The sequence below is a fragment of the Pipistrellus kuhlii genome, unplaced genomic scaffold, assembly GCF_014108245.1.
Source record: "Pipistrellus kuhlii isolate mPipKuh1 unplaced genomic scaffold, mPipKuh1.p scaffold_m20_p_3, whole genome shotgun sequence".
Classification (NCBI taxonomy): domain Eukaryota; kingdom Metazoa; phylum Chordata; class Mammalia; order Chiroptera; family Vespertilionidae; genus Pipistrellus; species Pipistrellus kuhlii.
The window spans coordinates 108,411,086-108,424,051 of NW_023425529.1; the positions used below are offsets into that span (position 1 = coordinate 108,411,086).

Consider the following 12,966-nt stretch of genomic DNA (forward strand, 5'->3'; position numbering starts at 1 on the left):
GGTCCCTGCTCCTAGTTGTAAATACTCAGTCCAGCACATTTCCTTTAGACTGGCTCTAGAGCCACATTTCCTTAACTCTCATTTCCTGGTAAATAGAGTAAGGATCTTTGCTGACATTCTGGAATAATTAATCAAGAATACTGGAGACTGCCGAAACCGGTTTGGCTTAGTGGATAGAGTGTTGGCCTGTGGACTGAAGGGTCCCAGGTTCGATTCCGGTCAAGGGCATGTGCGTTGGTTATGGGCGCATCCCCAGGGGTGTGTGTGCAAGAGGCGGCTGGTCGATGTTTCTCTCTCATGGATGTTTCTAGCTCTCTATCCCTCTCCCTTCCTCTCTGTAAAAAAGTCCTTACCCAAGGATATTAAAAAAAAAAAAAAAAAGAAAGAAAAGAATACTGGAGACTGACATGTCTGGCCTGGGGCTTGTGGAGCTAAAGAGTCAGTAACTGCATAACTGTAACACCCTGGTTTGCGAAGTTCTGCGCAGAATGTGGGAAACTCTCTAGGGCTTCTGAAATGGAGTATGCTGCCTAAAGTCACTGCCTAAATCACCACATGTAGGTATTTATTACAAAATTACCTTATTAAATTCTAATAGCTCAAAACATTGAATAAGGTAGTTTTTCATTGATAATTCAGTGATTTAGTTTTCCTATTTAAAAAGTTTTCTATCTTACTCCAAAACATTTGTAGCCATGAAAACAAAATAAAAAAATAAAAAATGCGCCTCACACAATAATTCAAATTTTATCTCTGAGCCTTTCTGAAACATCTGGTACCTGCATCTCTTCCTTTAGAATTCAATTTCCCAGTCACTTTCCTTCCTCTGATGTTCCTCCTCTATATTATTCATCTTATCCTTGCTATAAGAACTCAATGGCCCTGTATAGTAAAATGGAAATTCAGAAGTGTAGATTTTACTCTAAGTAATTTGAAAATAAACCCTTGCTTTACCTGAGTAAGTGCAAACAAATGTCCCTCTGTCAATGTCATCGAGGCAGCGTACCCCCCATCCCTTCTTCTCAGTTTTGAACACCTGTAGCCTCACTTGAAGTCCATGCTGAACAACTCGGTTTTGACACATCTGTCGGTTACACTTGCACAACAGGCTGCATTCATAAATGCTGTCAATAAAACATCCAAGGGAAAATCAATCAGGCATCCTAACTTAAAACAAAACGCACTTTATAGCATTACCTCACTAATAATCACAGACTAAGTGTGAAGGAAGTTTCCTAAAGCTAAACTGCCTAAGTTCCCATCACAGATCCAGCATTTACTAGCTGTGTGATCCTGGATGAGTTATTTAACATGTCTGTGCTTTCACTTTCCATATTTAAAATGGGGATTATATGATAGTATATATAATATATGATATATAATATCTATATATTATAGATACACACACACAAGTATATATATGATAGGTATATAAAATATCATAGGGTTGTTTCGTGAAGATTATATGAGTCAAGTTTATTGGGACAATACCTGGCACATAGTAAATATCAGCTCTTTAAAAATGTCTAGGAATGTCTAAGAAGTAAATGTATGGGAAAACAATGTCTAGGAAGAAACATGTTTTTTAATAACAACCTTGAAATGGTGAAAATTCCGAATATCTCTAGGATATTTCTTAATGAGGAAAAGGCTGTCCCAAGTAGGCTAACTCTAGAGGGACAAGAGCTAGACTCAAAGCAGATGCATATTTTGATTATGCCCTTTATGATACATGTGTGGTCTCTGACTTTCATTTCCAAAAACAATATGCAGGTTTGTTATTTTTAATTCCTTAATTTAAATTTTTGGTACAAAAATATTAAGATTTAACATCTATAAGACTATAGACCACAATAACAAAGTATCCACCTTCAAAGATACAAACACCCTGCAACAAATCCTTAAGATATATTACCCAGTAGGTATATGTCTCTGTAGTCTTTTATATTTATATCCAATGGCTATTTTATCTCTTGTCAAGGAGTAAATCTCAGCATTCCTTGCTGTCATTTGAAGACATGCACATTTTGTTCTAAAAAGGAAGGCAATGAATGGGTAAGTCAGAATTTAAAAAGCACCAAGTTAAGTAAAGAGACTGTCTTGATTAAAGTGTAAAAGTTATAGTAAAGGATGTAATTGTATTTAGGACAATTGTTTGCCTCATGGACAGCTGGAATTCTTCCTTAAATAGAACTTTTTGAAAGAGAATATCTACCAAGAGTTTATAAATAATTGTAAACTGCCCTATCTGCTCATGAAATAAATACTATTTAAGTGCTCTTTAACTTTTCAAAATGAATTCCTTTCATTTTCTGTTCAGCAGAAGTTTTTTTTGAGAATACTCTCCCAGATACACTCCCTTAGAATGGATAAATTTATGTGTGTCAAACCCAAAAGAGTGCACATAGTTTTGCAGATTCCTTAAGTTACCTTCCTTTCCAATGACATGAAAAGAGATTAGGGAAGTTGATACTGGGTATCTGGTTACTAATTTGTTCTTTCTAATGTTGCTAAATAAGAAAATTACAACCATAAAAAAATTCTATTTAAATGATTATCTAACATGACAAGAGACTTATAATTTGATAGGGAGTAAGGAACCTGGATATTTCAGGTGTAAACTGAGTATGTGACTACTGGTGAGCTGGTTAAACTCTCTGGATTTATCCCTTTTTTCTTTTTTCAACAAGTGACTTTGAGGTCATTTCCTCGATGATTCTCTTCTGTGTTTTTCTGTATTTACATACACGCATAAGAGTGGTGGCTACTGTTTACAACAGAAAAAAAATTAAAAAATTCATTAATTTGAATTCTCTTTACAGATGTAGAAATCGAAAGATGCTTTTTTGATATGATTTTGTTTGCAAAGTTTAAAAGTACAAAAAAAAAATACAAATAGTAATATAACTAACACTCACATTTCTACCACATAGAATTAGCTGTCATCATTTTGTTTAGTCCTTCTTTTTCCTATGAATATAATTTAAAACATACACACTGTTTATGTTTTTTACTATGACGCATGGTAGCAAATACATTTTCATCATGATCCTATATAATTATACATATTTACCGTATTTTTCGGACCATAAGACGCACCAGTTTTTAGAGAAGGGAAATGAAGAAAAAAAGATTCTGAAACAAATAGTGTCCTAAAATATTTTATGTGCATTAAAACCCAACATCACAGTCATAAACACATGTAGTCAACCCTGTAAAGTAAACAGCAGCATTTAGAATCATTTTAGAGCCGGGCAAGCACACAGAGACCACACAGAGCCGGGCAAGTAAAAAACTTTTTTTTTAAAGTATATGTATAGGCTATATTTGGACCATAAGACGCAAGGACTTTTTCCCCCCACTTCTGGGGGGAAAAAAGTGCGCCTTATGGTCCGAAAAATACGGTATATAAGTGTGCAGGTGAATAAACTGCAACAATGGTGGCATGCAACTTTACCCTTATCATATGGAATGCACTTGGGTATCTTTTTGTACTATTTAATTTTTAAAAAGCTAGTTATAACCCCTTAAATGATTTTACATGCCACTAACTCTATAGCTTGGAAAACAATGCTCCTGATAAAACAATAGACTGGATATAACTTAAAATGAAAAGTACTATTACTTCTTCAACTGCTATGTCATGGTTTAAACACCCTACTCTCCCTGAAAAATGACTTGGTATGGAATTCTAATTTTATATTTATTCTCCTTCAGTAATTTAAGCTAATCTCTCTCTCTCTCTCTCTCTCTCTTTTTTGTTCTATTATTTTCTGATGAAAAGTATGCTGTCAGTTTGTCCTTTTTTCTGAGTTTTTAAAATTTACTCTTTAACCTAGATACTTTTTAAGTTGCATCAATATTTTTAGGTTTATCTTATTTTTGGAGGCTTTTTGACTCCGAGGATTCCTGTCTTTTTTCAATTTGGAAAATTCTCAGCTATTATTTGAGTGTTGTCCTTTTCTTCACTACATATGTATTCTGCAGTTTTTCATTTTACCCTCCATATTTTTTAACATGTAACTTATTTTCCCCATATCTTTATCTCTTTACATTCTGAGAGATCTTAGTTTTTGCCATGCAATTCACCAATTATTTCTCCAACTATACCAATGCAAACATATAGTACACCTATTTCAGTTTTTATTTCAGTGACCATGTTTTATTTTCCATATTGCCAATGGTTCTTCTTCATATAAGCCATTAAAAATAAAATCCCCTTTTCTTGTCTCATAGATGCTAATATTTTAGCTTTTTAGACACATTAAACATAGCTATTGTAAAGTCTTTTCAATCAAATTCTACACATTTATCTCCGATTCTTCAGATGTGAATTTTGTCATTTGTTGTGACTCAAACTGCCTTCATTGTCCTAAATGCCTATGTGTGCTGTGACTGGATTCGGTCCAGCTTAATGCTGTAGCTTCTAAAATTACATATAGCCAAGTTATTCTTTTTTAAAAAGTCCCTTAAACTGACTATAGCGTAAACACTGTCGAACAGGCAGTTTTTTTTCCTAGCATTGAAAGAGATTGAGTTTAGACAGATATAGTTGGGTTATACCTAGAGGCAAAGTTTAAAACAAACAAACTTATTTTTAAACAGAAGTGAAACTTGGGACCACCTCAAAGATAAACTGACAGTGAAGGGATGGGAAAATATATTCCATGCAAATGAAAAGGAAAAAAACAACAAACTGGAGTTGCAAAATGCGTATCAGACAAAATAAAGGCCATAATAAGAGACAAAGTAGGCCACTTCATAATACTGAAGGGAATTATTCAACAAGAAAATATAACCCTTATAAACATATATGCAGCCTATATAGGAGCCCAAGTATATTAAAAAAAACTCTTGATGGACTTTAAGGGAGAGATCAACAGCAAAACAGTCATAGTGGGGGAATTTAACACGCCACTGGTAGATCTTCACTGGATAGATCTAGATAAAAAATTAACAAGAAAACAGAGACCTTAAATGGCACACTAGATCAGATGGGTCTAACCGATATTTACAGAACACTTCACCCCAAAGCAACAGATACACATTCTCAAGTGCACATGGAACATCCTCAAAGATATACCACATGTTAGGGCACAAACAAGTCTAAACAAATTCAAGAAGATTGATATAATACAAAAACACTTAAATACAGGAGGCTAAATAAGATGTTATTAAGCAATGAATGGGTTACTAATGAGATCAAGCAAGAAATTTAAAACTTTCTGAAAACAAATGAAAATTAACATATAACCACCCAAAACTTATGCGACAGGGCAAAAATAGTCCTGGAGGAAAGTTCATAGCATTACAGGCCTACCTCCTGGCCTGATCCCCCTAACTGCCTATCTGTTCTCTCATCTTGGCCTGATCACCCTAACTGCCTATCTGCTCTCCCTTCCTCTCTGCACCCTTCGGCCCTCTGCTGCAGGCATGCTGAGAGTTTCCGCTGCAGCCTCGCCCCCATCCTGATTGGTTGTTATGTGGTGTCATCCCAATTTGCATAGATAATCACAAAATCATGTATATTACACACCCATAAAACAAAATGATTTCAAAGTCCTAAGATATTAGAACATGTTTTCATTGTTTTAATGGAATGTCAATGTTATGATCGAGAGAGTGCTAATTATAAGCACCATTATCTTCCTAGAAAATTGCAAAGAAATGATTTGTAAAAATAAAACATAACATATGGTGGTTAAAAGCATGGATTAATATTGTAGCTCTTTAATTTGCTTGCCCTATGATCTTACAATTGGTTTCTCAATTTCCTCATTTCTGACATGAAAATAACATTACTACTTCATGGAGTTTTGTGAGAATTACCGTATTTTTCGGACCATAAGACGCACCAGTTTTTAGAGAAGGGAAATAAAGAAAAAAAGATTCTGAAACAAATAGTGTCCTAAAATATTTTATGTGCATTAAAACCCAACATCACAGTCATAAACACATGCAGTCAACCCTGTAAAGTAAACAGCAGCATTTAGAACCATTTTAGAGCAGGGCAAGCACACAGAGACCACACAGAGCCAGGCAAGTAAAAAAACTTTTTTTTAAAAGTATATGTGTAGGCTATATTTGGACCATAAGACGCAGGGACTTTTTCCCCCCACTTCTGGGGGAAAAAAAGTGCATCTTATGGTCCGAAAAATACGGTAAATAAGAAAATGTAAAACAATTGTCACAGTGTCTGGCACTGTTACATGGCATTAACTGTAATTGTGATTTTGATACTAGCTTAAAGAAAATACTCACCTTGAGAAAATAATTTTCAAATTACTATAACTGGTAAAGAATTTTCTTTCCCATTCCTAGTGAGAAAGTGCATTTTTCCATTTTAGATTCTTAGCCAACAGTTTTAGATAAACAAACTGATAATGTAGCAGGACTTAATAAGTACCCCTAATATTCAGAAGATTTTTTTAAAATGTCAGATTATTCTACTCACATGTCTATGCAGCCCTCAGAACAGTCACATGAATCAGTAAACATGTTGGAAAAGCTGTTTAGATAATATGCTCGTGGCCACATAGTCTTTCTGTACTTAAAGTATGGAAGCTTTCTACTGTCAATTTCATTACAGAAAGAAATGGGCACCAATTCCACTCCATTGCTAATATCAGGAACAGAAACAATTTCTTCTTGCTTTGGATAATTCCGAGTCAACTGAACATAGGTATTAAACGAAAAGTTATCTGTAAATAAAAAGTTACACTCTGTCTCAAGCAGGTAACGAAAAACTTCCTCCATGTTTCGTAGACTCCTTCCACAAGGGGTTTTATAACTCACGTGGAGTGCTGAAGAATGAGAATTTGTCTTTGCATGTCGTCTTTGGAAGTGGCACGTAATTGGTAGATGCAGAGGGTTTTCTGCCTTGGAGGGTAGTAGCACTTTCATCAGACAGGTACCAGAGCATTCATGACTTTTATAAGATACATTCAAAGATGATTCTTTTTCTCTAATGTCTGCAGCTTTATTTTCCGGAGGGGTAATTTCCTCATTTTTTATAGATCTGTTTAAAATTAATCACTTATTAGTATCTCAAATTTATAGTACAAATCCCCTTAGAATTCATAATGGTTAAGGAAAAAAATCCTAAACCTAATCCCTTCATCTGAAAAGATCTCAGTCAAGTTACTTTGAAACAAGACAATCTGTTGGGGAATGATCATATAAAATTAACTGATAAGAGAGAAGGGAAGGCTCAAAAACAATTTGCCTGTCTTTTTTTTTTTTTTTTTTGCCTTTGTCTTTTCTACCTATAACTATCGCTGCTGCCCTCAAGTTGGAAAGACCAGACAAAAATGAAAAGAAACTGAAGTCTGTGACAGTTTAAAAGGGGTCCTAGAATGCTACTTTATTTAAACATATTTAAGATTCTAGACCCAAATAAATTAAATCTCAAGACCCAAATAAATTAAATACCAAAAATTTAAATATAAATAAAAAATAGAAAAATACTGCCCTAATTTTTTTCTTTTTTTTGTTTTTTTAAGGGAACCTTCCAGCCCTGGCCGGTTTGGGTCAGCTGTTAGAGCTTCGGCCTGCAGACAGAGGAGTTGCCAGTTTGTCCCAGTCCCTGCCAGGGCTCGTGGGGAAGGCAACCAATTGATGTGTCTCACGTTGATGTTTCTCTCTCCCCCCTTCACTCTCTCCCTTCCCCTCTTTCTTAAAAAAAAAAAAAAAAAAAAAATGGAAAAAAAAACCTCAGATGAGAGTTTAAAAAAATAATGAAAAAGAAAACAGTCCAGAAAGTACAGAATGGTTAGCTTGATATTGATCCCTAAACAATTCTAAAAGAGAGGATCAGGACATGTGACATTGAAACACTTATGATTTAAAAGCCAACATGGACTGGTTTACAAAAAAAAAAAAAAAAGTGCAAATAAACCTAATCATACTTTTTTTTATAAGGGTTGATAAAGTTTGATAATAATATAGAATGCTACAGCAGTGAATCCTGATTCTCATAGTCTTATGAGTAGGAGAAACATAGTCAGGACAATGATAGAGGTAAATAAATTCACAACTGGTTGAACAGTTCTTTATGAAGAGTAATGAAAAGAGGTCTCTAACTTCAATAAAGACTAGAAAGCTTACTTAAATATTTGTGCTAGATGAAAAGCTTCCCTGTTTTCCCGAAAATAAGACAGTGTCTTACTATATTAATTTTGCTCCCAAAGATGCAGTAGGTCTTATTTTCAGGGGATGTCTTATTTTTCCATGAAGAAGAATACGGTACACATTTATTGTTAAATGAAAATACAGGAAATTTATTACTTGTATACGGTACAGTAGTACGGTAGTTGTCAACACAAACCAGATAAACTGTGAATTCTACAGTATCAAGAATTTACTCATTTATTCAATGACAATCATGTCATCATCTTCTGGAACATCATCATAACAATCCAATTCCTGAATTTCCTGGTGAATTTCTTGTGACTCCATTTCTTTCAGAATCAGTGGATCAAATCTCTCATGTTTAGCCTAGGGGGGGGCCTTATTTTCAGGGGAATGCTTTTTATTTCACTCAGAAGGAAACCTGTAAGTAGGTCTTATTTTCGGAGGATGTCTTATTTTCAGGGAAACACGGCAGTAAGAAAATATAATAGATAAGAGTTAAAAAATTTAAAAGGATTATGATAAACTAGGATAGGACACTTAAGAATGAAACCCACTCCTGCATTTAAACTTAAAATATAATTATCTAAATTATCTAGATGGGTTACAGTTTGTCTGGAGGCAATTTATATAAGAATCTATTTAGTGATTATGAGTGACTTAACTTTTTTAAAAGGTAATAAAACGTGAATTCAACTATTGAAATGTCCAGTTCAAGTGTTTTAAAACTATGAACGTAGCTTTCTCTGAGTTTTTGATGACCTTTTAGACTCAAACTGCAATGATACCCTACCTACCAAAAGAGTAATATGCAAATTAACCATCACTCCACTACACTCACCAGCCAATCAGAGTGACTATGCAAATTAACCCTAACCAAGATGGCTGCAGCCACAGAGAGCAGTTGAGAGGCTTGGGTTTTCCAGCAATAGAGGAAGCCAAGCTTTCCACACTCTGGCCGGCCTAGGACTTCACTCAAGGATACAAAGTTTCAATTATAAAAGATAAATCCCAAGAAAAATGGTGGCAGCTACAGAGCTGAAGAGAGCAGGCTAGGGTTGCCCCTAGCAACAGAGGAAGCCAAGCTTTCCACTTGCTCTGGCCTGCTTAGGCCTCCACTCTAGGATACAAAGTTTCAATTATAGAAGATAGATGAACCCCAACAGAAATGGCTGCAGCCATGGAACAAGCAGGAGGCTGGGCTCTGCTCCAGGCTACAAAGTTTCAATTGTAGAAGGTAAATAAATTCCAGAATCCAGGGCCTCTGCTTGGTCGCTAGGAGGCATGACTGGCCTGCAAATCACCACAGGCTCCTCCTCCAGGCCACCCCACACCCCAAGGGAACCCCCACCCTGATCCAGAACATCCTTCACGGCAAACCAGCCAGCCCCCACCCATGTACCAGGCCTCTATCCTATCTAATAAAAGAGTAATATGCAGATTGACCATCACTCCGACACACAAGATGGCTGTCCCAATGTGGTCAAAGATCCTGCCCCCATGTGGACACAAGACGGCCAGCAGGGGAGGACAGTTGAGAGGGACCAGGCCTGCTAGGGAGGGCAGTTGGGGTGATCAACCCTGCAGGGGAGGGCGGTTAGGGGTGACCAGACTGACAGAGGAAGGAAGCTGGGGGCAAACAAGCTGGCAGGGGAGCAGTTAGGCATCAATCAGGCTGGCATAGGAGTGGTTAGGGGGTGATCAGACTGGTAGAAGTGGTTAGGAGCAATCAGGAAGGCAGGCAGGCGAGCAGTTGGAAGCCAGCATTCCTGGATTGTGAGAGGGATGTCTGGCTGCCCATTTAGGCCTGATCCCACTGAGGGTCCCAGATTGGAGAGGGTGCAGGCTGGACTGAGGGTCACCTTCCCATCCTATGCACAAATTTTGTGCATTGGGCCTCTAGTGTCTAATATTTGTAAATGCAAATCATATGCAACAGTGTTAATATACACCTTTCATAAACACTGGAAAAAAAAGAATTCTGTATGGATAACTTTTTTTGTTACTTTACTATGTAGCTGAAGGGCAATCAACTTAATAACTTACTTTCTAAAGACACTTCTTCATTTTTTGAAATTCTGTTCCCTACAGAATATTTTCAGAAACTTTCCTTTAACTAGTACTTGAAAGTTTTAACACAGGCATTACCTACTAAAAATAAAGACTAAATGTCAGAGTGTCAGATTTCTTGAGAATTCTACTAAGGAATTCTGCTGAGGAATCTATCCTGAAATTAGTGGTTAAAGAAGAAAAGGTCAGCCCAGCTGGCGTAGTTCAGTGGTGGAGCATCAACCAATGCAATAAGAAATTGCCAGTTTGATTCCTGGTTGAGGGCTTGATCCCCAGTGGAGGCCATGCAGGAGCAGCTGATCAGTGTTTCTCTCTCATCAATGTTTTTTTCCTCTCTCTGCCTCTTCCTTCTTCAAAAAGTCAATAAAAACATTTTAAATAAAGAAAAGGTCAGAAAAATTTAGCTTATTCTTATAAAATTTCTGATACTAATTTAGCGCTATTATGCATTTTAAAACCTGAACTGATACTGACAGAAATACTTTTGACCCTTTTCAATACTCCACTTTAACAGAAATAATCCAGGAAAAACAAATTTCTGGTTAAAAAAACAAAAACCAATTTGGTAGATTTCAATATAATAATATACAAAGACATCCTAAGCTAAATTTTATTAAAAGACTTGATTATCTAAGGATATTAAAAGTAAATAAACTATTAAGAGACTCATGAAATTTTATCCTACCTAAAATGCTAAAATTTACAACTTTTAATGCTTTTAGTAGGAATCTTTTTAAATATATTCTATCTACTCTTGTAAAATGAGTAGCAAGAGTAAATCTCTTTCTGGGAGCAACACTATTAACAACAAAATTAAATTAAACAGATATACATACAGAACTGTACAGTCTTTTGGAATAAAATCTTCATATGATGTAGATGGCAATGAAGCTGATTTGTTTTCCTGTTCATTCTCTGTCAAAGATTTATGATCTACATAAAAATAAAAATAAAAACATGAATAACAAGTACACCAATTTAAAAATCATTCACAATAATATCTAAGTAATATCTTTATTAATTAGAGATATACGGAGCCTTTAAATCTGCAGACATATTAAGGCATCAAGATTGAGCCAAAAAGTTAAGTGTAAATATTTTTAAAAACAAGAAAATAAAATAGGATGAAATAAAAGATAGGATAAAAGAGATTTCTAATCTAGAAAACTCTAGTTTGATCTTTATCTGAATTTTAATCAACCTTAAATCAACCTACTTCTGCTTGTATTGTATAGAAAAATAACATAAGGCTTTATAAAAATATTACAAATAAAGAAAGCCTATATGTATCTTTTCTTTTCTCATTGTTTTACCTATTTTATAGGGGGAATTGAATAGGATATTTGGGTACCTATTTTTGTCTTTCCATTCATCTTTTTATATTTCTCTTCATCTCTCCTATATCTTTCTGCACTAAATTTAAAAAAATATATATTTTATTGATTTTTTACAGAGAGGAAGGGAGAGGTCTAGAGAGTTAGAAACATCAATGAAAGAGAAACATCCATCAGCTGCCTCCTGCACACCCCCTACTGGGGATGTGCCCGCAACCAAGGTACATGCCCTTGACTAGAATCGAACCTGGGACCTTTCAGTCTGCAGGCTGACGCTCTATCCACTGAGCCAAACAGATTTTGGCTTAATTTTGTTTTTTGTCTCTTTCTTTATCTCATCTATTCTTACTCTCTAACATGATTGTAATATAGACATAACTGTGTATTTAATGAAATAAATTAGTTTTCCAGTTCTTATTGTGAAAAATGGTGGAATATTCTATTAGTTTGGTTTAAAGAGGTTGGTTGTTTTTTTTTTTGTTTTTTTTTAATGCACTTTTTCCTACACAATGATAAACCTTAAGAAAAAAAATGAGCCGAAACCGGTTGGGCTCAGTGGTATAGCGTCGGTCTGCGGACTGAAAGGTCCCAAGTTCGTTTCCAGTCAGGGGCATGTACATTGGTTGCGGGCACATCCCTGGTGGGGGGTGTGCAAGAGGCAGCTGGTCGATATTTCTCTTTCATCGACGTTTCTCTCTCTCTCTCTCTCCCTCTCTCTCTCTCTCTCTCTCTCCTTTCCTCTCTGTAAAAAATCAATAAAATATATTAAAAAAAAAGAAAAAAAAAAGATTTCTCATCCTGCCTTGGATTATCAGCTTACGCTGTCCTTTAGTGCAAACCAGTCTTATAAAACAGAAAAAAAAATTTAAGTCCATAAAAGATTAGGTTATAATCCAAGGTCATTCCTTGGCCCATTGAAAAACAAATATCCCTCTTTAATTATCTAGGTAAATAAAATAAGTTTAAAATCTGATAGTTGAGTTTTGTTCAGTCGGCCTGTGGACTGAAGGTTCTCAGGTTCGATTCTAGTCAAGGACATGTACCTTGGTTGCGGGCACATCCCCAGTAGGGGGTGTGCAGGTGGCAGCTGATCAATGTTTCTCTCTCATCTATGTTTCTAACTCTGTATTTCTCTCTCTTCCTCTCTAAAAAAAAAAAAAAAAAAAAAAAAAAATCAATAAAATATTTTTAAAAAATATGATAGTTGAAGTGAGCTATAACTGATCAAAAATAAATAAGTTTTACAAATTAAGAATTTCTAATTTTAACAGAAAACTTCTTTGCATGAGTTAGTGTAAACCAACGTTAACAAATATGAATAGACAAATGCACATAAGTATAGTTAGAAATAAGGTTTACTAAAAAACATGGAGGTTTAAAATTAATCATTAGTTAAGTGGTAAAGGAGAATTAGTAATTTATTTCAAGAAAA

At 35.3% G+C, this 12,966-nt stretch overlaps 1 protein-coding gene across 11 annotated transcripts in view; it reads right to left on the minus strand.

Annotated features, from left to right (window-relative positions):
- Window positions 1-12,966, minus strand: part of LOC118730016 (histone-lysine N-methyltransferase SETDB2) — a 94,372-nt gene that overhangs the window by 58,562 nt on the left and 22,844 nt on the right. For all 11 annotated transcript variants that reach the window (XR_006742942.1, XM_045588654.1, XM_045588652.1 and 8 more), the window contains 4 exons: window positions 11,037-11,133; window positions 6,455-7,018; window positions 1,916-2,032; window positions 955-1,124 (listed from right to left, as the gene is read on the minus strand). Coding sequence is in view for 10 of the 11 variants with exons in the window: in XM_045588654.1 (XP_045444610.1) it covers window positions 955-1,124; window positions 1,916-2,032; window positions 6,455-7,018; window positions 11,037-11,133 (948 nt within the window). In the remaining variant the exon portion in view is untranslated. The remainder of the gene's footprint in view (window positions 1-954; window positions 1,125-1,915; window positions 2,033-6,454; window positions 7,019-11,036; window positions 11,134-12,966) is intronic.